Source organism: Monodon monoceros, unplaced genomic scaffold (assembly GCF_005190385.1).
Source record: "Monodon monoceros isolate NGI ecotype Baffin Bay Population unplaced genomic scaffold, NGI_Narwhal_1 Super_Scaffold_6, whole genome shotgun sequence".
Taxonomy (NCBI): Eukaryota; Metazoa; Chordata; class Mammalia; order Artiodactyla; family Monodontidae; genus Monodon; species Monodon monoceros.
Window position 1 is genome coordinate 82987178 of NW_021703783.1, and position 20518 is coordinate 83007695.

The 20518-nt window shown below is 35.4% G+C and overlaps 1 protein-coding gene across 4 annotated transcripts in view; it reads left to right on the forward strand.

Moving 5' to 3' along the window:
* HCFC2 (host cell factor C2) overlaps positions 1-20518 on the forward strand; it is a 46763-nt gene that overhangs the window by 6571 nt on the left and 19674 nt on the right. For all 4 annotated transcript variants that reach the window (XR_003791194.1, XM_029206190.1, XM_029206191.1 and 1 more), the window contains exons 4-9: positions 5853-6061; positions 6804-6888; positions 8436-8542; positions 8647-8835; positions 12544-12711; positions 13251-13303. Coding sequence is in view for 3 of the 4 variants with exons in the window: in XM_029206190.1 (XP_029062023.1) it covers positions 5853-6061; positions 6804-6888; positions 8436-8542; positions 8647-8835; positions 12544-12711; positions 13251-13303 (811 nt within the window). In the remaining variant the exon portion in view is untranslated. The remainder of the gene's footprint in view (positions 1-5852; positions 6062-6803; positions 6889-8435; positions 8543-8646; positions 8836-12543; positions 12712-13250; positions 13304-20518) is intronic.

Consider the following 20518-nt stretch of genomic DNA (forward strand, 5'->3'; position numbering starts at 1 on the left):
AAAAAAAAAAAAAAAAAAAAAAAGTCTACAAATAATAAATGCTGGAGAGGGTGTAGAAAAAAGGGAACCCTCCTACACTGTTGGTGGGAATGTAAATTGCTGCAGCCACTCTGGAAAACAGTATGGAGGTTTCACAAAAAACTAAAAATAGAGTTGTCATATGGTCCAGCACTCCCATTCCTGGGCATATATCTGGAAGAAACTATAATTCGAAAAGATACATGTATGCCTGTGTTCATAGCTGCACTATTCACAGTAGCCAAGGCATGGAAACAACCTAAATGTCCAAAGACAGATGAATGGATAAAGAAGATGTGGTACACATATACAATGGAATACTACATAGCCATAAAAAAAAGAATGAAATAATTCCATTTGCAGCAACATGGATGGACTTAGAGATTATCATACTAAGTGAAGTAAGTCAGAAAGAGAAAGACAAATACCACATGAGATCACTTATATGTGGAATCTAAAATATGACACAAATGAACTTATCTATGAAACAGAAAGAGACTCACAGACATAGAGAACAGACTTGTGGTTGCCAAGGGTGGGGGTGTGGGGGAAGGATGGATTGGGAGTTTGAGATTAGCAGATGCAAACTATTATATAGAGAATGGATAAACAACAAGGTTCTACTGTATAGCACAGGGAACTATATTCCATATCCTGTGATAAACCATAATGAAAAGAATATGAAAAAAATGTATATATTTATATGTATAACTGAATCACTTTGCTGTACAGCAGAAATTAACGTAACATTGTAAATCAACTATACTTCAATAAAATAAATCTAAAAATAAAATTTAGTTGCTTGTATTCTTATTATTGAATTATAAGTGTTCTTTATATATTCTGCGTACAGGTTTGTTTTTTAAAAAATCAAATATGTGATTTGCAAATATTTTCTTCCCATCTGTAACTTGTCTTTTTATTTTCTTAATGGTATCTTTTGAAGCACAAAGATTTTAATTTTGATAAGTTCAGTTTATCCATTTTTTCTTTTATGGATCATGCTTTTAGCATCCTTTTTAAGAACTCTTTGCGTGTGTCAAGGTTACAAAGCTTTCCTCTATTTTCTTATAAAAGTTCTGTAGTTATATCTGTGATTCATTTTGAGGTAATTTTTATGCCTGGGTAAAGTAAGTGTCTAAATTCATTCTTTTACATGTAGATATCCAGTTTTCCCAACACCTTTCATTGAAAAGACTATCCTTTTCCCACTGTATTGTTTTGGCACCTTTATTGAAAATGAATTGACCGTAAATGTAAGGGTTTATTTATGGACTCTCAATTCTGTTCCACTGGCCTTATGCCAGTACCACACTGTTTGGATTACTGTAGCTTTATATTACGCTTTGAAATAGGAAGATATAAGTTCTCAAATTTTATTACTCTTTTTTCAAGAATGTTTTAGCTATTCTGAATCCTTTACATTTCTGTATAAATTTTAGGATCAACTTGCCAATTTCTGCAAAAAGGTCTTCTGGGATTTTGATAGGGATTGTGTTGACTATATAGATCAATTTGTGGACAGTTGCTATCTTATTAGTATTGAGTCTTCCAATCTATGAACATGGAATGTCTCTACATTTATTTAGATCTTCTTTATTGTCAGTCAGCGATATTTTGAGGTTTTCAATGTACAAATCTTGCTCTTATTTTGTTAAATTTATTTCTAACTTTTTATTCTTTTTGATGACATTGTGAATAGATTTGGTTTCTTAATTTCGTTTTTGGCCTGTTCATTGCTAGCATATAGAAATACATTTGGTCTTTGTGTATTGATCTTGTATCCTGTGACCTTGCTGAATTCATTTATTATTTCTAATCATATTTTCATGGATTTTTGTTTTTCTTTTTATTAGTGATTCTTAGGAGTTCTCTATGTAATTTGTTTTATATGTTCCAAATATTTTTTCCGAAGTCTTCTGTTTGCTCCCCCCGCTTTTTTAAGGGTTTTCCTTTTTGTTTTATCAAGTATGACAATATACTTTTTAATGGCATTCTGGTTTGTATCCTGCTTTTTAGGAAGAATCTCCTGTCCCAAAACTATAAAAATAATGTTTCTATGTTTTCTTCTAGTACATTCACAGCTTTGTTTTTGTGTTTAAAATATTAATGCATTTGGAATATATTTCTGTGACTAGTGTGAGGCTTTTTACTTTTTCTTCTGAATGAATTTTCAGTTCTCCCACCACCATTTATTAAATAAGTCAGTCCCCCCCCCACACAATGTGTTGAACTCCCATCTCTGTCATATCTTAATTCTCTTAGAATTGGGTCTTTTTCTAGACTCTCTAGACCAGGGGTTACAAACTACTCTCTGTAGACAAAATTTGGCCTGCTGCCTGTTTTTGCTAGTAAAGTTTCATTGGAACACAGCCATGTCCATTCATTTACATATTGTCTCTGGCTGCTTTCATATTAAAAGGGCAGAGTTGAGTAGTTATGACAGAATTTATGGCCTACAAAGCTTAAAATATTTACTATCTAGCTCTTTCCAGAAAAAGTTTGTGAGCTCTTGTTCTAGACTCTCTTCTGTTTCATTATTTACCTTTCTATCTTTAATTGTGATGTTTGCTGTAGGTCTCTAGTATATGCCTTTGATCAGATTAAGGAAGTTCTAAAGAAAAAGGTTATATATATATGAAGTATAGTTGTATAATATTACATAAGTAACAGGTGTACAGTATAGTGATTCACAATTTTTTAAGGTTATACTCCATTTATAATTATAAAGTGTTGGCTATATTCTCCGTGTAGTGCAGTATGTCCTTGTAGCTTATTTTATACCTAATAGTTTGTAACCTCTTAATTCCCTACCCCATGTTGTCCCTCCCCCCCTTCCCTCTCTCCACTGCTAACCACAGTTTGCTCTCTATATCTGTGAGTCTGGTTCTTTTTTGTTACATTTACTAGCTTGTTGTATTTTTTGGTTCCATATATATAAGGAAGTTTTCTTAAATCTATAGTTTGCTAATTCATTTTTTGTTTCTTTTTAACCAAAAAATGGATGTTGAGCTTAATTTTTAAAATTTTCCAAATGGAGGAATTCTCTGGTGGTCCAGTGGTTAAGACTTGGGCCTTCACTGCCATGGACCTGGGTTTGATCCCTGGTTGGGGAACTAAGTTTCCACAAGCTGAGTGGTGTGGCCAAAAAAAAGAAAGAAAAATTTCAAAATGGAAAGTTTTGTTATTGTTGCTAATATCTAGTTTTATTATATTGAGGTTAAAAAAAATGTCTATAGGATTTCTCCTTTTTAATGATTGTTTTTGTGGTCTATTTCACAGTCATTTTTGTAATTATTATAGTTCTTCATAAAGACTGTAAGTTCTTGACTGTTTGGCTAAAAGGTTCTTTATTAAATCAATGTTTTAAATTATTATTCAAAGCTTTTTTATCCTGTGGGTGTATGTCATAACTTCTGAATGACATGTTAAAATCTCCCAGTGTGATTGTGAATTTGTGTTTTGTTCCTTACATATATAATTTCAACCTGTGTGTATTATTTTGTTATAGACTTATCTTATGTAAATAGGACTAACAATTAACTAGTATGCACTGGTATAGCATACCGGCTGGGATTCGTTCTGATCTGTTCAACTCTATGCCATATCAGTTGTTAAATAGTTTTAATATCATCCTGCTATTAATAGCTTATAGTTGGATTGGGGGTTCTTTTGTTTCCCCTGCATACTCCCTATCTCCAAGAGACTTTGTCTTAAAATAAGGACGTTTTTTCCTGCCCTTGTAATTTTATGTTTTCCATCTACTCTGCTTGTTGTTGCTTCTCCACACCCCTTTCCCTGCCTTTGCTAGGTTTCTAAAAATTGTGATGAGATTGAATATTTGTGTATGTGTGTTTATATATTTATATAATTTTTATTTCCTGTTCTGTGAACTGCCTGTTTATATCCTTTTACCTATGTCTATTGTGTGATTGGTCGTTATCTTGATTTCATAGGAGCTCTTTATATTAAGAAAATTCTGTGATGTTTACTAAATTTTTTTTCAGTTTTTCTCTTCTCTTTTGACATTGTTTATAGTTTTTTTCCCAGCCATCTTATTTCCCTTAGACTATGCTTTGCTTTTTTTCCTTCTCCTTCCTTTTTCTTGATTTATTGTTTTTCTTTGATTCTTTCTTTCCTGCTAATGATTTGAAAATTATACATGCTAATTCTATGCTTCCCTTAATTGCTTGGAAATCATCATACACATTTAAACTGAAGATGCCTTGTACTCTTTGGAAATAGATTACTGTCTTTTTCTTTAGCCTTTTTTTGCTTACTCCCTTTTTACATATGTTTCGTAGAGTTGTGAATCTTATTCCAGACTACAATAATGTTAAGAAATTAATTTTTTGGTCAGTCTTTCCCAGTGATTATTTAGACCTCACAGCCACGGTTATAAACATCAATTTAAATTAATTATAAATTACTAGTTTCTTTGCACAACCATTTCTTTTATTCAGTGTATTCTTTCTTGGATTTCTTTTTATTTTTCCTGGATGATCTAGCATCATTTTTTCACAGAACAGTTATATGGCTAAACTGCAGTTTTTTGTGTTTTTTTTTGGGGGGTATGCGGGCCTCTCACTGTTGTGGCCTCTCCCGTTGCGGAGCACAGGCTCCGGACACGCAGGCTCAGCGGCCATGGCTCACAGGCCCAGCCGCTCCGCGGCATGTGGGATCTTCCCGGACCGGGACACGAACCCGTGTCCCCTGCATCGGCAGGTAGACTCTCAACCACTGCGCCACCAGGGAAACCCTAAACTTTGCAGTTTTATATGTTCTAAAATGTTTAATTTTGCCCTCATATTTGAGTAATAATTTGATTACTCAATTTATTGAGAGATAGATTCTTATAAATGTCACTTTGCTCAAAACATTGAAAACATTATGTCATAGATGAGAAGCTTCATGCCAATTTCTAGAGTAAAAAAGCTATGTAGGACATTGCTATGACATTATAGAGTGAAAATTTAAAAAGAAAAAAAGTTGCAAAGCAATATTTGTAGTATATCTTGCTTATACATATGTGGGTATCCATAGCGAGAGAGATCTGAAAGGGTATTTACTAATTATTGTCAATAGTAATTGTTCTGGTTATCTAGTACCATGTAATAAACTGCCCCAAAAGTTAGTGATGCAAAATAGCAACCATTTTATTGTGTTCGTGGATTCTGTACATTGGGAATTCATACAGGACACAGCAGTGATGACTAGACCCTCAGATGGGAAGGCTTCAGTGGTCACTGCCATGTCTGATGCCTCAGCTGAGATGGCTGAAGGATGAACTCAACTGGGACTGTCATCCTGTGTGCCTACCTGTGTCCTCTCCATATGGTGGTTTTGTGACAGTTGGACTTTCAGGGAGGTTCAGGATTCCAAGTGCAAGTGTTCTGTAGTGAAGCTGCATTGGCCTTCTGTGACTGAGCCCCAGAAGTCACATAGTATCATTTCACCACACTCTATTAGTCGAAGCAGTCACAACCTGCCTAGCACCAAGGGGAGGGAACATAGACCCTACCTCCTCATGGGAAGAGTGTCAGGGAATTTGCAGCTATGTTTTGAAACCGTCACGGTATTGTCATGGACAAGAGTGCTGGCTAAATGATGGCAGGAATTTTTTTAATCTCTTCTATTCACTACTGATCCCCACAAGAGTGCCCGGTACATAGTAGTGTTTGATAAATACATGTTGAATGAATGAGTTATGGGGTTTCTGCTCTTCTAATGGCTTTCTGTATTATATGAATAAGCATATATTATTTTTATAAATAGAAACAAAAAGCAAATAAAAAGTGTATATCATGTTAATGTTTTAATTTCTTATGTCCTAGATATTTAAATGATTTCTATGAGTTGGAGCTACAGCATGGTTCTGGTGTTGTGGGTTGGAGCATTCCAGTGACTAAAGGGATTGTGCCTTCTCCAAGAGAATCCCACACAGCTGTTATATATTGCAGAAGAGATTCAGGAAGTCCTAAAATGTATGTTTTTGGTGGAATGTGTGGTGCTCGCCTTGATGACCTATGGCAACTTGACTTAGGTAAACTTAACTTCATTCAGGCTCAGGAATTCATTATGATTGATAAAGGCAAATATAAAAATTGCTTTGAAAAATATTTTTGATTACAGTTTTTATTGAGTTGTACTTGATATGAGTGATTGCTGATCAGTCAAGTTGAACAAATGAATATTTGATTTATGACAGTAACTCTCCTGGGCTCCCTATAAGTCAGGTCACCATATATTCTGGTTTGCCTTGGATGGTCCTGGTTTATGCTTATTGTCCCACGTAATTATCAATAGTACCCCTTTCACTCTGTGAGATGTCCCAGTTGAGGATGATTGAATTTATGTGGTTACTCTGTCTACAGGAAATGTGGCGTTAGTAATGTTACTGCTGGTCAGTGAAAAACCTCCTTGCATAGCTATTTTAAGGGATCGTAGGAATGAATATTTGGAGGGTATGTGTGCTTCCACTTCTGAGTGTCTTCTACACAATATGCTCTTACTTAAAATGTTAAAATCCTTAATCTGGTTTTATTTCAAAATCAGTAGCACCCTAAATACACCTCTCCATTACAAATACTAACATTCAAGTGTAAATAGATTTCTGTGATTGGCAATTTATGTCAGCTGGAAATGTTTATTTTAAGATGAAATTCAAGTAATGGTTTTGAAACCCTTTGCTTCATTTTTGTAAGTCCTTTTTTTTTAAACTCTGCAAGTTGAAGTAATTTGCTATTATTAGATTAAGTTGCTAATATACTTATTTTTACTTTTAGAAACTATGTCATGGTCAAAACCAGAAACTAAAGGGACAGTGCCACTTCCACGAAGCCTTCATACAGCCAGTGTTATAGGAAATAAGTATGGTGTTTTTCTGTTTTTTAGTCTTCCTTTTTTTTTCTTTTTAACAAACTTAAGAAAGATAGGTACAAAGAAGAGTGATGCTGCTAATTTCTTGAAAATGATTTAATAATGTTTGATTGTGCTTAGTGAAGATAAAGTAATATGCCCACAGGAGCTAAAATACTTACTGTGCATAAAGTATTTATTGGGCATAAAGTAATATGCCCATAAGAGCCAAAATACTTACCATTTTCTTGTCATGCTGCCTCTTTTACTTCTTCACATTCCTTACAATATCATGCACAGAGTAGGTGTTATATAAATGTAAGGTAGAGTGTTGTCAAACTGATCTGTCCTCCATCAACAGATTTGACACACCTAACTCACTGTTTCTTTTTACATATTTTACATATTTTTCACATATTGATTTGTACCCAGGTGTGTATTCAGCGTCTATGCTCAATGATTATACTTTGGATGGTGTTATGGATAGAATGTGGACTCTGTAACCAGATTGCCCGAATTCAGGTCTGAGCTTTGATACTTGTCCTATCTGTTCTGGGGCAAGGAAACTTTATTTGTACCTCAGTTTCCTCAAGTATAAAATGTGGATAATAATAAAACCTCCTTCACAAGGCTGTCATGAGGATTGAGTGAATTAATACATATAAAATGCTTCAAACAGTGCCAGGTACATAGAGAGCACTCCATAAAGGTTAGCTGTTACTATCAACAAGTCCCCTTTTTTGTGCAACATTGGGCCAGAATTAGGAATATTGTTTAAATAGAATTTAAGTAAGTGTTTACCTGTGTAGGGACTTTACCTTAAAAGTAATGTTTTAGGAAACAACTAGTTGTAATTTAGAACCTCATTAGTTCTTCTTAAAAAATAGCCATAAACAAAACCTAATAAGATATTCATTTTTTTAAATAGCAGAACCCTTTTATAACATGTAGTTTTTCCATTGGAACTCTAATATATAAAATAGATTAAAAAAAAATAGAGCTTCTCTGGTTGACATGAGGCTACATGGCCTAAGCTCTTCCTGATGAGCCTTTCTTCTTCAGCAGCCATCGGGCATGTCCCGAGAACCCTTAGGGCCCTGAGGAACATAGTCTAATGGTTTTTATTTGATGATATCAGTGACCAAAGTTATAAGAAACTTAATTCTCTTTGGTTACTATACACATACAATTCTAAATTTAACTTTGGATGTCATAGATCATTTGAGTATCCTTCTGGCAGGCAACCCTTAGTTTATTGCATACATTATTGATTTTCAAATGTATTATAATTGAAATATTTCCCACTTTAAATAACTTGCCAGAGAGTAATAATTTTGATTCTGTATTGCTTCATAAAAGTATAAACTCTTGAAAGAAGACCACTTTATTCACTATCGTATTTCCATTACCTTGACAGTGATAAGTGATTTATTAGTCCTGAAGCTTTGAGTCAAGAAAAAATAAATTTGTCTATTCTTAGCATTTTAAATCTGAAAAATAAAATTAAAGCTTTAGGAAAAAAAACCAGCTACTTTATGTTTTCTTTTTTTGTTGTTCAGGATGTACATCTTTGGTGGATGGGTTCCACATAAGGGGGAAAATATTGAGACTTCACCTCATGATTGTGAATGGAGATGTACCAGTTCATTTTCTTACTTAAATCTTGGTGAGTCTTTTAAGAGTTATTAAAATAAAGTTTATTAATAAAATAACTTTTGTTATTTTGTCATTTAAGAAAAGTAGATTAATCATGGATATTTCTGTCTTTAGATACAGCAGAGTGGACCACCCTAGTATCAGATTCTCAAGAAGACAAAAAAAATTCAAGACCAAGACCAAGAGCTGGACACTGTGCTGTTGCAATTGGCACTCGATTGTATTTTTGGAGTGGAAGAGATGGCTACAAAAAAGCACTGAATAGTCAAGTTTGCTGCAAGGATCTTTGGTATCTTGATACTGGTAGGTAAGAGTATTTAACAAATACAGTTTTTCCTTTAGATAAATAAATAATCAAATGATGTCTGTCTTTTGAGACTTACTGCAAAGCCACTGCCTCTCTCTTTCATGTTGGTTTGGCCAAAAAGTTCATTCGGGTTTTTCATAAGTGGAGATGGATAAATTCAGGACGTATTTTGGAGTTCTTGTTGACAGAACCGACTGATTTGGGTATGGCAGATGACAGAAAGAGAGGAAAGAAGGATGAAGTTTTTAGCTTGAATAATTTGGTGGTATTTCCATTTACTGAGATGGGAAAATTGTGGAGAAAATGAAAAGTTCCATTTAAACCCTGCTAAGTTTGAAATAAGGAGATCAAGTAGGCAATTGAGGGAATAAAGAAGTCTGGAAGCCAGTAGAGAAATCAGATCTGAAGACGTAGTATGTGTTGTTTTATGAGAAAAGCAGATTATAAAACATACCTATGATTCCAGTTTTTAAGTGTATAAACAGAAAAATCTGGAAGGATACACTCACTGTGTACCAAAGTATTATCTAAGAGGTGAGATTATACATTTTTTTAAAAGGATTTCTCTTATCTGTATTTTCTGCAGTAGCATGCATTGCTTTTATAATGTAGAAAGTTTAGTTTTAAAATTAAGATACTTGAAAAAGTAATAAATGGAACAATTAAGTTGGAGACTAAATGCTTTCTATGCAAGAAGTACATACTAGCAAGGAGGAAAAACTATAAAAAATTGAACTTACTGATTCATCTTTGAAATTGGAAATTATGAGCTGAAGTCCAAGGATAAGCTTCTAATCAGTCTCTGAGATTAGAAGAAAAATGTGCACATATAAATTTTTCTCAGTAGCAAATACGTCACTTTAACCAGATTCTATAAGAGATCTGTGACTTTTAAAAGTTTAAAAATCATTGTCTCTGAATGGCCAGTTTTTCCATAAACCTTTCCATAAAAGGCTGTGGACAGGAATATCTTTCTAAAAGTAATCATGGCCACTATCATAAAGGCAAAATTTAGATTTTGCTTTTCCTTGTGATAACTTGGCCTCAGTTTGGGCAGGGGAGGGGGATAGGGTTCTTCATCTTGCCTTTCTTCACTTTTAGTTAAGTTTTGTGCATTTGAGTTCATATAAAGATTAATATACTTCCGTAAGTGTTTTTTATGAAAAATAAGTCTTTTGCTCACACTTTCCTCCCATTTTCCTTGCTTCACAAGCATGTGCTTTCAGCTCTGTTAAACAGTTCTTATGGTATTTACTTACAATTCTCCATATAACGTGAATATGTTACTTTTATTTTTTTTTCAGTTTAGGCATAATATGCTCACTTTCTACCGTGGAAGTTAAGGATTTCTCTCTTCTTCCCACCTCTCCTCACCTCTCTCCTATGCACCTTCCCTAACCCCTACTCTCTGAGTATGATTCATTACACCATAATTTTGTTAGATGAGTGTTCAGTGTTTACATTATAACCATATAAATGCTATTCACAGGTGAGCTATGTAGAATATTGTGAATATTTTTTGTTTGCCATCGATTAGTAATGGTCACTTTGTTTGTTTTAGATCTGTATGTATTTACCACTAATTCAGTCTATGCTCTCATTTGTTTAAATCTTCTCTCATTATGGCTAGATGCATCAGATATTCTATCAAATTTCCTCATCTTGAAGAAATTTCTCCTCCTCCAATCTGAGATGATTGCCTTCCACAAATTGAGCACACCTATCATCTTGGAGTCTCCCTTCATCATCTTTCTTGGGATATCTTTTTCCTCTCACCTGTGCTGGATTCCCTGTTTCCTGGATCTCATATTTTTTCCCTTCGTTAGTTTACATCCTCATTTTTGTAGAGCACATCCCAGGAAAAGGGCGCATAGGTGATAAATTTATTTTGAGATCTTGCATTGTTTGAAAATAAGTTCAGTCTTCCTTCCTACTGAATTTGCAGTTTGAGCAGAAATAGAATTCTATATTGGAAGTCATTATCCTTCAGAATTTTGAAAGCTGGGAAAAAAATTTTTTAAAGTTGCTATATTCAAACTTCAGGTGTTTTTGTTAGAATCTAAACCACTTCTGATTTTTGGTCCTTTTAAATGTGACCTTTCCCCTGATAGCTTTTAGAATTTTTTCTTTGTCCCTACCGTTCTTAAATTTTATGATGATGTGTCTTGTTGTGTGTCTATTTTTAATCCCTTGTGTTGAGTACTCAGTGGGCCCTTTCAGTATGGAAACTCATGTTCTTCAGTTGTGAGAATTCTCAGTTTATTTCACTGATTTACACCCTTCTGTTTTCTCTATTTTTCTTCATGTAACTTCTGTTATGTGGGTGGTGTACCTCCTGGACTTGTCTTCTTATTCTCTGCTTTTGTTCAGGTATGGGTTGCCTTACTTTGAAAAACATAAATAAGCTGGATTGTGAATAGGATCCTGGAGGAATTTACATGGGAATAGTTGGAGGAACTAGGCTTAATTACCCTCTAAAACAGGGTCATTAGACTGTTTTTGTAAAGACCCAGAGAGTAAATATTTTAAGCTTTTTGGGCCATAACGTCTCTGTTACACCTACTCACCTCTACGGCTGTAGCATAAAAGGAGTCATAGACAATACCTAAACAAAGGAGCATAGCTATATTTCAGTGAAACTTTATTTATAAAAATAGGCAGAGACTGGATCTGGCCCATGAGCCATAGTTTGCTGACCCCTACTCTAAAAGATACAAAGAGATAGATATTAGACTTGTTCTAGAAAGATTAAATTATAGTGTATAGATTTCAACTCACTAGAAAAATACATTTTCTTATATAACTGTCCAGAGATGGAGTGTACTGCCTTGGGATTTGTGAGTTCCCTAATTTGATAGGTAAACAAAAAGAAGACAGGGATATTGTAGAAATAATCTTAGGTCCTTTTTTCCAGTTCTAATAGTGTATGATTGTTATTGTTTTAGAAATGTTGGTAATATTTTATTCCAAAATAATTACCTGTTTTGGTTAGTACAAGTTTTTCTTTTTTTTTTTTTTGCGGTACACGGGCCTCTCACTGTTGTGGCCTTTCCCATTGCGGAGCAAAGGCTCCGGACGCGCAGGCTCAGCGGCTGTGGCTCATGGGCCCAGCCGCTCCGCGGCATGTGGGATCTTCCCGGACTGGGGCGCGAACCTGTGTCCCCTGCATCGGCAGGCGGACTCTCAACCACTGCGCCACCAGGGAAGCCCTGGTTAGTACAAGTTTTGATAAGGTATTAACTTCAAAGAAGTTACTTCAAAGAAGTTTTTCCAAAATATCATGTCCAAATCATTTTTGTTAACATTAACAGTATTTCTGACATGTATGCTGTTGGCTCAAAATTGGGTCATAAAATTAAAAACTTACCAAGAAGGTAAAATAGCATAGCTGTAACTATAAAGTACTTGGTTTTTCCCCACACTTCTAGGATTAAATATTTTTTTTAATTTGATGACTCAGCTTGGAAGTAAATTATTTTGTTTATAGATTTATTCATGTAAGGAATTAGATAAATAAAATCAGAACTCCAAATTATTTTCATTTGACCTACTATAGCTATGTTTATCTGAGTAAATTTTTTCCTCTTAGTAAACAGATGAAATGTTCATTGCTGATGTTTTCAGAACTCCAGGTCCACAAGCTATATAGGCAAACTATTGATACATTTGAAACTTTAATACATAATACCAATATTGTTCTTTAGAGAAACCACCGGCACCATCACAAGTACAACTGATCAAAGCCACTACCAACTCTTTTCATGTCAAATGGGATGAAGTGCCTACAGTTGAAGGCTATCTTTTGCAGTTGAATACAGACTTGCCGTACCAAGCTGTGTCATCAGATTCTTCAGCAGCACCAAATATGCAAGGTAACATAATTTTCACACTGAAAGCGTGTATGCTCATATGCTTCACGAAAAAGAGATAGTGTAGAAAAGCCTGTGATTAGACCTGGTTTAAGAAATTTTATTCTATGATGTTTCCTGCCTGAAAAATATGTTTCAACTCTGAAACTTGACTGTATTACCATTATGGTGTAGTAGAACACATAGGCATGTAGGGTAGAATGTTTTTTCTGGAGTTCATTTTGATGTACTTTCTTAATCTGACATGCTACTTGACTTCAGGAGATGGTTTTAATTAGTTTTCATAAATATTTCAGCTTCTTTCAAAAGTATTTTTAACTAACAGGCACTTGGAAGGAAAGTAAAAGCAAATTTAATTTTATATGTTCTTCCAAAAAGGATTTCAGTCAACTATTAAGCAGACTATTAAGAAAACAGGTAAACTTTGATAAATATACAACTTTTTAAACCTTTAATATGTAACTTTTAAAAATATTTGATTGTAATGTATTTTCTTGAAGCTAATTTAGAGCATATCAGTCTGAACTTTCCCATTCCTACAGGAGTCAGGATGGACCCACACAGACAAGGCAGTAATAGCATCATTCCTAACAGTGTAAGTTGAAAAAATTTATAACAGTAAATGAATGTTTATGGTTACAGTCCCAATTTTTTATTAATATTTTTAGCATATTACCCTAGGACAGGGGTTCTGAACCATGGCTGCACATCACAATCACCTCTGAGATTAAAAAACAAACAAATAAACACAGATTCCCATGCCTTTCCCCAGATCTAGTGAAGCAGAATCTTAAAACGATGCCCAGATAACTCTGTTTTTAAGGAAAGCTCCATATATCATTGTGACAGTAGCCTGAATTAAGAACCCCTGGCCAAGAGATTGAAGTCTCATTACACATAGTATCAGAGGCTAATACAAACACACAAACACACACACTATATATATATATATATATATACATATATATATACACACACACACACATATGTATATATATGTGTGTGTGTGTATTTATATATATGTATATATATATGTTAGGTTTTTGTTTTTTTTTTAAATTTAGGTGGTACTACAAGGTTTATAATGAAGAGCAATAGTTTCCTGCTCTGCTCCTACTTGCCCTTGATCCTGCCTCTAGAAACAACTACTTTCAAATATTTTAGCTCTCTTCTGGTATCTACCTTTGTGCTTTTAAATAAAACCCTTGTGCTGCCACTTCCTGACTTTCTAGTTTTAGGTCAATTGTCTTTAGTAATGGAAGATGAAGATTTTATGATCTCTTAAAATATTGCCATTTCCTCCCCTTCCTCTTCCCACATCCTTTAAATATGTTTAGTTGAATCATTATTTGATATTTACATTGTGATGATGACATATTCATAGGTGAGCCACGTAGTGTGCTGTGAACATTGTTCCTTCTTCATGTAATTTTTTGTTTTTCTTGGCATTGTTAACTGCCTCACTTTTTCATTTGCTTGGTTTTCTTCTTGCCTATCATTAATTAATACTCAGATTATCCAATAAAATAATAAAACTCCTCTCAAAATATTCAAACATATAAGGTAGTCTCTTTTTTCTTTCATCACCACCCCCTGCCCCCAGAACCATTCCTCTCAGGGCCTCTGTCTTGATGCTCTAGTCTGTACTAATTCTTCTCTAAGTCTGCTACTCAGCTGTCAGATTAGAACTTCCATTTGTTTCATTTTGGAAGTTTCTTTTACCTCTTTTCTGTGTTAGAGTCCATGTTTCTTGATCTCATTTCATTCTTTCTTGGTATTCTCCAGTAGTTTCCTGAGAAAGGGTTTATGAAAGGTAAACTTTTTGAGATCTTACATATGTGAAAATGCCGTTTCTCTGTTCACATTTGATTGGTAGCTTGGCTGCGTTATATATAGAATTCTATATTGGAAATGTTTTCCTTAGAAATGGTAAGGCATTTTCCTACTGTCTTTTAGCATTCAGTGTTGCTGTTAAGAAGTCTGTTGCCACTCGGATTCCTGATCGTTTATGTGTGACCTAATTTTTTTTGTTTTAATCCCCAGTTCTCTGAAATTTCAACAGTGATGTACCTTAGAGTGTGTGTCTTTGCTTCATTCACCGTACTGTGCAGTCAGTGGGCTGCGTCATTCTGGAAACTCATGGCTTTCATTACTGATTATTTCCCCCTTCCACATTCTCTTTCTCTTTTTTGGAAACTCCTGTTAATTGAATGATGGTCCTCCTGAACTAATCCTCTGATTTTACTTTTTACTTTCTATTTTCTATTTTTCCTCTGTCCTGCTTTCTGAAAAGTTTCTTCATTTATGTTATAAATCTTCTATGCAATTTTTAAATATATTCAACCACATATTTAATCTCTAAAAGCGTGCTCTTATTCTTTATTTCTTCTATGACATTTTATTTTTGCTTCATGAATGTAATATTTTCCCTTATCTCTTCAAGAATTATGCTTTTTTTTAAAAAATGGAGTTATATTCTGCTCTCAACATTATTTCCTTTTTTCAAGCTCCTTTTAAAAAAAATTTGTTTTGGTCGTGGACTTCCATGTTAGAGACTGTTATCAAATGTCTGGTGATGCTTGGCTATCTTTTTATGTTTAAGTGAGGCGTTAAAAATGAGCTTGGAAGATGTCTTAGTCCATTTGGCCTGCTATAACAAAACACCATAGCCTAGGTGGCTTATAAACAATAGACATTTATTTCCTGCATTTCTGGAGGCTGGAAGTCTGAGATCAGGGTGCCTGCATGGTAGAGTTCTGGTGAGGAACCTCTTTAGGGCTGCAGACTGCTGACTTCTCATTGTATCCTCACATGGTGGAAGGGACAATGGATCTTTCTTGGGCCACTTTTTTTTTTTTTTTTAACATCTTTATTGGAGTATAATTGCTTTATATTGTTCTGTTAGTTGCTGCTGTATAACAAAGTGAATCAGCTATACATATACATATATCCCCATATCCCCTCCCTCTTGTGTCTCCCTCCCACTGTCCCTATCCCACCCTTCTAGGTGGTCACAAAGCACCGAGCTGATCTCCCTGTGCTATGCGGCTCCTTCCCACTAGCTATCTGTTTTACATTTGGTAGTGTATATATGTCAATTCCATTCTCTCACTTCGTCTCAGCTTATGCTTCCCCCTCCCCGTGTCCTCAGGTCCGTTCTCTACGTCTGCGTCTTCATTCCAGTCCTGCCCCTAGCTTCTTCAGAACCTTTTTTTTTTTTAGATTCTGTATATATGTGCTAGCATACAATATTTGTTTTTCTCTTTCTGACACAGACTCTAGCTCCATCCACCTCACTACAAATAACTCAATTTTGTTTCTTTTTATAGCTGAGTAATATCCCATTGTATATACGTGCCACATCTTCTTTATCCATTCATCTGTCGATGGACACTTAGGTTGCTTCCATGTCCTGGCTATTGTAAATAGTGCTGCCATGAACATTTTGCTCCATGACTGTTTTTGAATTATAGTTTTCTCAGGGTATATGCCCAGTAGTGGGATTGCTGGGTAGTATGGTAGTTCTATTTTTAGTTTTTTAAGGAACCTCCATACTGTTCTCCATAGTGGCTGTATCAATTTATATTACCACCAACAGTGCAAGAGGGTTCCCTTTTCTCCACACCCTCTCCAGCATTTATTGTTTGTAGATTTTTTGATGATGGCCTTTCTGACCAGTGTGAGGTGATACCTCATTGTAGTTTTGATTTGCATTTCTCTAATGATTAGTGATGTTGAGCATCCTTTCATGTGTTTGTTGGCAATCTGTATATTTTCTTTGGAGAAATGTTTGTTTAGGTCTTCTGCCCAGTTTTGGATTTGGTTGTTTGTTTTTTTGATATTGAGCTGCATGAGCTGCTTGTATATTTTGGAGATTAATCCTTTGTCAGTTGCTTAGTTGGAAAATATTTTCTCCCATTCTGAGGGTTGTCTTTTGGTCTTGTTTATGGTTTCCTTTGCTGTGCAAAAGCTTTTAAGTTACATTAGGTCCCATTTGTTTATTTTTGTTTTTATTTCCATTACTCTAGGAGCTGGATCAAAAAAGATCTTGCTGTGATTTACGTCAAAGAGTGTTCTTCCTATGTTTTCCTCTAAGAGTTTTATAGTGTCCAGTCTTACATTTAGTTCTCGAATCCATTTTGAGTTTATTTTTGTGTATGGTGTTAGGGAGTGTTCTAATTTCATTCTTTTACATGTAGCTGTCCAGTTTTCCCAGCACCACTTATTGAAGAGGCTGTCTTTTCTCCATTGTATATTCTTGCCTTCTTTATCAAAGATAAGGTGACCATATGTGCATGGGTTTATCTCTGGGTTTTCTATCCTGTTCCACTGATCTATATTTCTGTTTTTGTGCCAGTACCATGCTGTCTTGAGTACTGTAGCTTTGAGTATAGTCTGAAGTCAGGGAGCCTGCTTCCTCCAGCTCTGTTTTTCTTTCTCAAGATTACTTTGGCTATTCAGAGTTTTTTGTGTTTCCATACAAATTGTGAAATTTTGGGTTCTAGTTCTGTGAAAAATGCCAGTGGTAGTTTGATAGGGATTGCATTGAATCTGTAGGTTGCTTTGGGTAGTATAGTCATTTTCACAGTGTTGTTTCTTCCAATCCAAGAACATGGTGTATCTTTCCATCTGTTTGTATCATCTTTGATTTCTTTCATCCGTGTCTTATAGTTTTCTGCATAAAGGTCTTTTGTCTCTTCAGGTAGGTTTATTCCTAGGTATTTTATTCTTTTTGTTGCAATGGTAAATGGGAGTGTTTCCTTAATTTCTCTTTCAGATTTTTCATCATTAGGGTATAGGAATGCAAGAGATTTCTGTGCATTAATTTTGTATGCTGCTACTTTACGAAATTCACTGATTAGCTCTAGTAGTTTTCTGGTAGCATCTTTAGGATTCTCTATGTATGGTATCACGTCATCTGCAAACAGTGACAGTTTTACTTCTTCTTTTCCGATTTGGATTCCTTTTGTTTCTTTTTTTTTTTTTTTTGCGGTATGCGGGCCTCTCACTGTTGTGGTCTCTCCCGTTGCGGAGCACAGGCTCCGGATGCACAGGCTCAGTGGCCATGACTCACGGGCCCAGCCGCTCCGCAGCATGTGGGATCTTCCCAGACCGGGGCACGAACCCGTGTCCCCTGCATCGGCAGGCGGACTCTCAACCACTGCGCCACCAGGGAAGCCCCCTTTTGTTTCTTTTGCATCTCTGATTGCTGTGGCTAAAACTTCCAAAACTATATTGAATAATAGTGGTGAGAGTGAACAACCTTGTCTTCTTCCTGATCTCAGTGGAAATGGTTTCAGTTTTTCACCATTGAGAGCGATGTTGGCTGTGGGTTTGTCAGATATGACCTTTATTATGTTGAGGTAAGTTCCCTCTATGCCTACTTCCCGGAGAGTTTTTATCATAAATGGGTGTTGAATTTTATTGAAAGCTTTTTCTGCATCAATTGAGATTATAATATGGTTTTTATCCTTCAGTTTGTTAGTATGGTGTAACACATTGATTGATTTGTGTATATTGAAGAATCCTTGCATTCCAGGGATAAACCCCACTTGATCATGGTGTATGATCCTTTTAATGTGCTGCTGGATTCTGTTTACTAGTATTTTGTTGAGGATTTTTGCACCTGTGTTCATCAGTGATATTGGCCTGTAGTTTTCTTATTTTGTAACATCTTTGTCTGGTTTTGGTATCAGGGTGGTGGTGACCTCGTAGAATGAGTTTGGGAGTGTTCCTCCCTCTGCTATATTTTGGAAGAGTTTGAGACGGATGGGTGTTAGCTCTTCTGTAAATGTTTGATAGAATTCACCTGTGAATCCATCTGGACCTGGGTTTTTGTTTGTTGGAAGCTTTTTAATCACAGTTTCAATTTCAGTGCTTGTGATCAGTCTGTTTATATTTTCTGTTTCTTCCTGGTTCAGTCTCGGAAGGTTGTGCTCTTCTAAGAATTTGTCCATTTCTTCCAGGTTGTCCATTTTATTCACATATAGTTGCTTCTAGTAATCTCTTATGATCCTTTGTATTTCTGCAGTGTCAGTTGTTACTTCTCCTTTTTCATTTCTAATTCTGTTGATTTGAGTCTTCTCCCTTTTTTTCTTGATGAGTCTGGCTAATGGTTTATCATTTTTTTTTTTTTTTTTGCCGGTACGCGGGCCTCTCACTGTTGTGGCCTCTCCCATTGCGGAGCACAGGCTCTGGACGCACAGGCTCAGCGGCCATGGCTCACAGGCACAACCGCTCCGCGGCATGTGGGATCTTCCCGGACCAGAGCACGATCCCATGTCCCCTGCATCGGCAGACGGACTCTCAACCACTGTACCACCAGGGAAGCCCTATCAATTTTTTTAATCTTCTCAAAGACCCAGCTTTTAGTTTTATTGATCTTTGCTATCATTTCCTTTATTTCTTTTTCATTTGTTTCTGGTCTGATCTTTATGATTTCTTTCCTTCTGCTAACTTTGGGGTTTTTTTGTTCTGTCTCTAATTGCTTTAGGTGTAAGGTTACAGTTTATTTGAGATTTTTCTTGTTTCTTGAAGTAGGATCGTATTGCTATATACTTCCCTCTTATAACTCCTTTTGCTGCATCCCATAGGTTTTGGGTCGTCGTGTTTTCATTGTCATTTGTTTCTAGGTATTTTTTGATTTCTTCAGTGATCTCTCGGTTATTTAGTAGCATATTGTTTAGCCTCCATGTGTTTGGATTTTTTAGTTTTTTTTCCTGTAATTGATATCTAGTCTCATAGTGTTGTAGTCAGAAAAGATACTTGATATGATTGCAATTTTCTTAAATTTACCAAGGCTTGATTTGTGACCCAAGATATGATCTATCCTGGAGAATGTTCCATGAGCACTTGAGAAAAATGTTTATTCTGTTGTTTCTGGATGGAATGTCCTATAAATATCAGTTAAGTCCATCTTGTTTAATGTATCATTTAAAGCTTGTGTTTCCTTATTTATTTTCATTTTGGATGATCTCTCCATTGGTGAAAGTGGGGTGTTAAAGTCCCCTACTATTATTGTGTTACTGTCAGTTTCCCCTTTTATGGCTGTTAGCATTTGCCTTATGTATTGAGGTGCTCCTATGTTGGGTGCATAAATATTTACGATTATTATATCTTCTTCTTGGATTGATCCATTGCTCATTATGTAGTGTCCTTCTTTGTCTCTTGTAATAGTCTTTATTTGAAAGTCTATTTTATCTGATATGAGTATTGCTACTCCAGCTTTCTTTTGATTTCCATTTGCATGGAATATCTTTTTCCATCCCCTCACTTTCAGTCTGTATGTGTCCCTAGGTCTGAAGTGGGACTCTTGTAGACAGCACATATACGGGTCTTGTTTTTTAATCCATTCAGCCAGCCTGTGTCTTTTGGTTGGAGCGTTTAATCCATTTACATTTAAGGTAATTATCAATGTGTATGTTCCTATTCCCATTTTCTTAATTGTTTTGGGTTTGTTATTGTAGGTCTTTTCCTTCTCTTGTGTTTCCTGCCTAGAGAAGTTCCTTTAGCATTTGCTGTAAAGCTGGTTTGCTAGTGCTGAATTCTTAGCTTTTGCTTGTCTGTAAAGGTTTTATTTCTCCGTCGGATCTGAATGAGATCCTTGCTGGGTAGAGTAATTTTGATTGTAGGTTTTTCCGTTTCATCACTTGAAATATGTCCTGCCGCTCCCTTCTGGCTTGCAGAGTTTCTGCTGAAAGATCAGCTGTTAACCTTATGGGGATTTCCTTGTATGTTATTTGTTGTTTTTCCCTTGCTGCTTTTATTATTTTTTCTTTGTATTTAATTTTTGATATTTTGATTAATATGT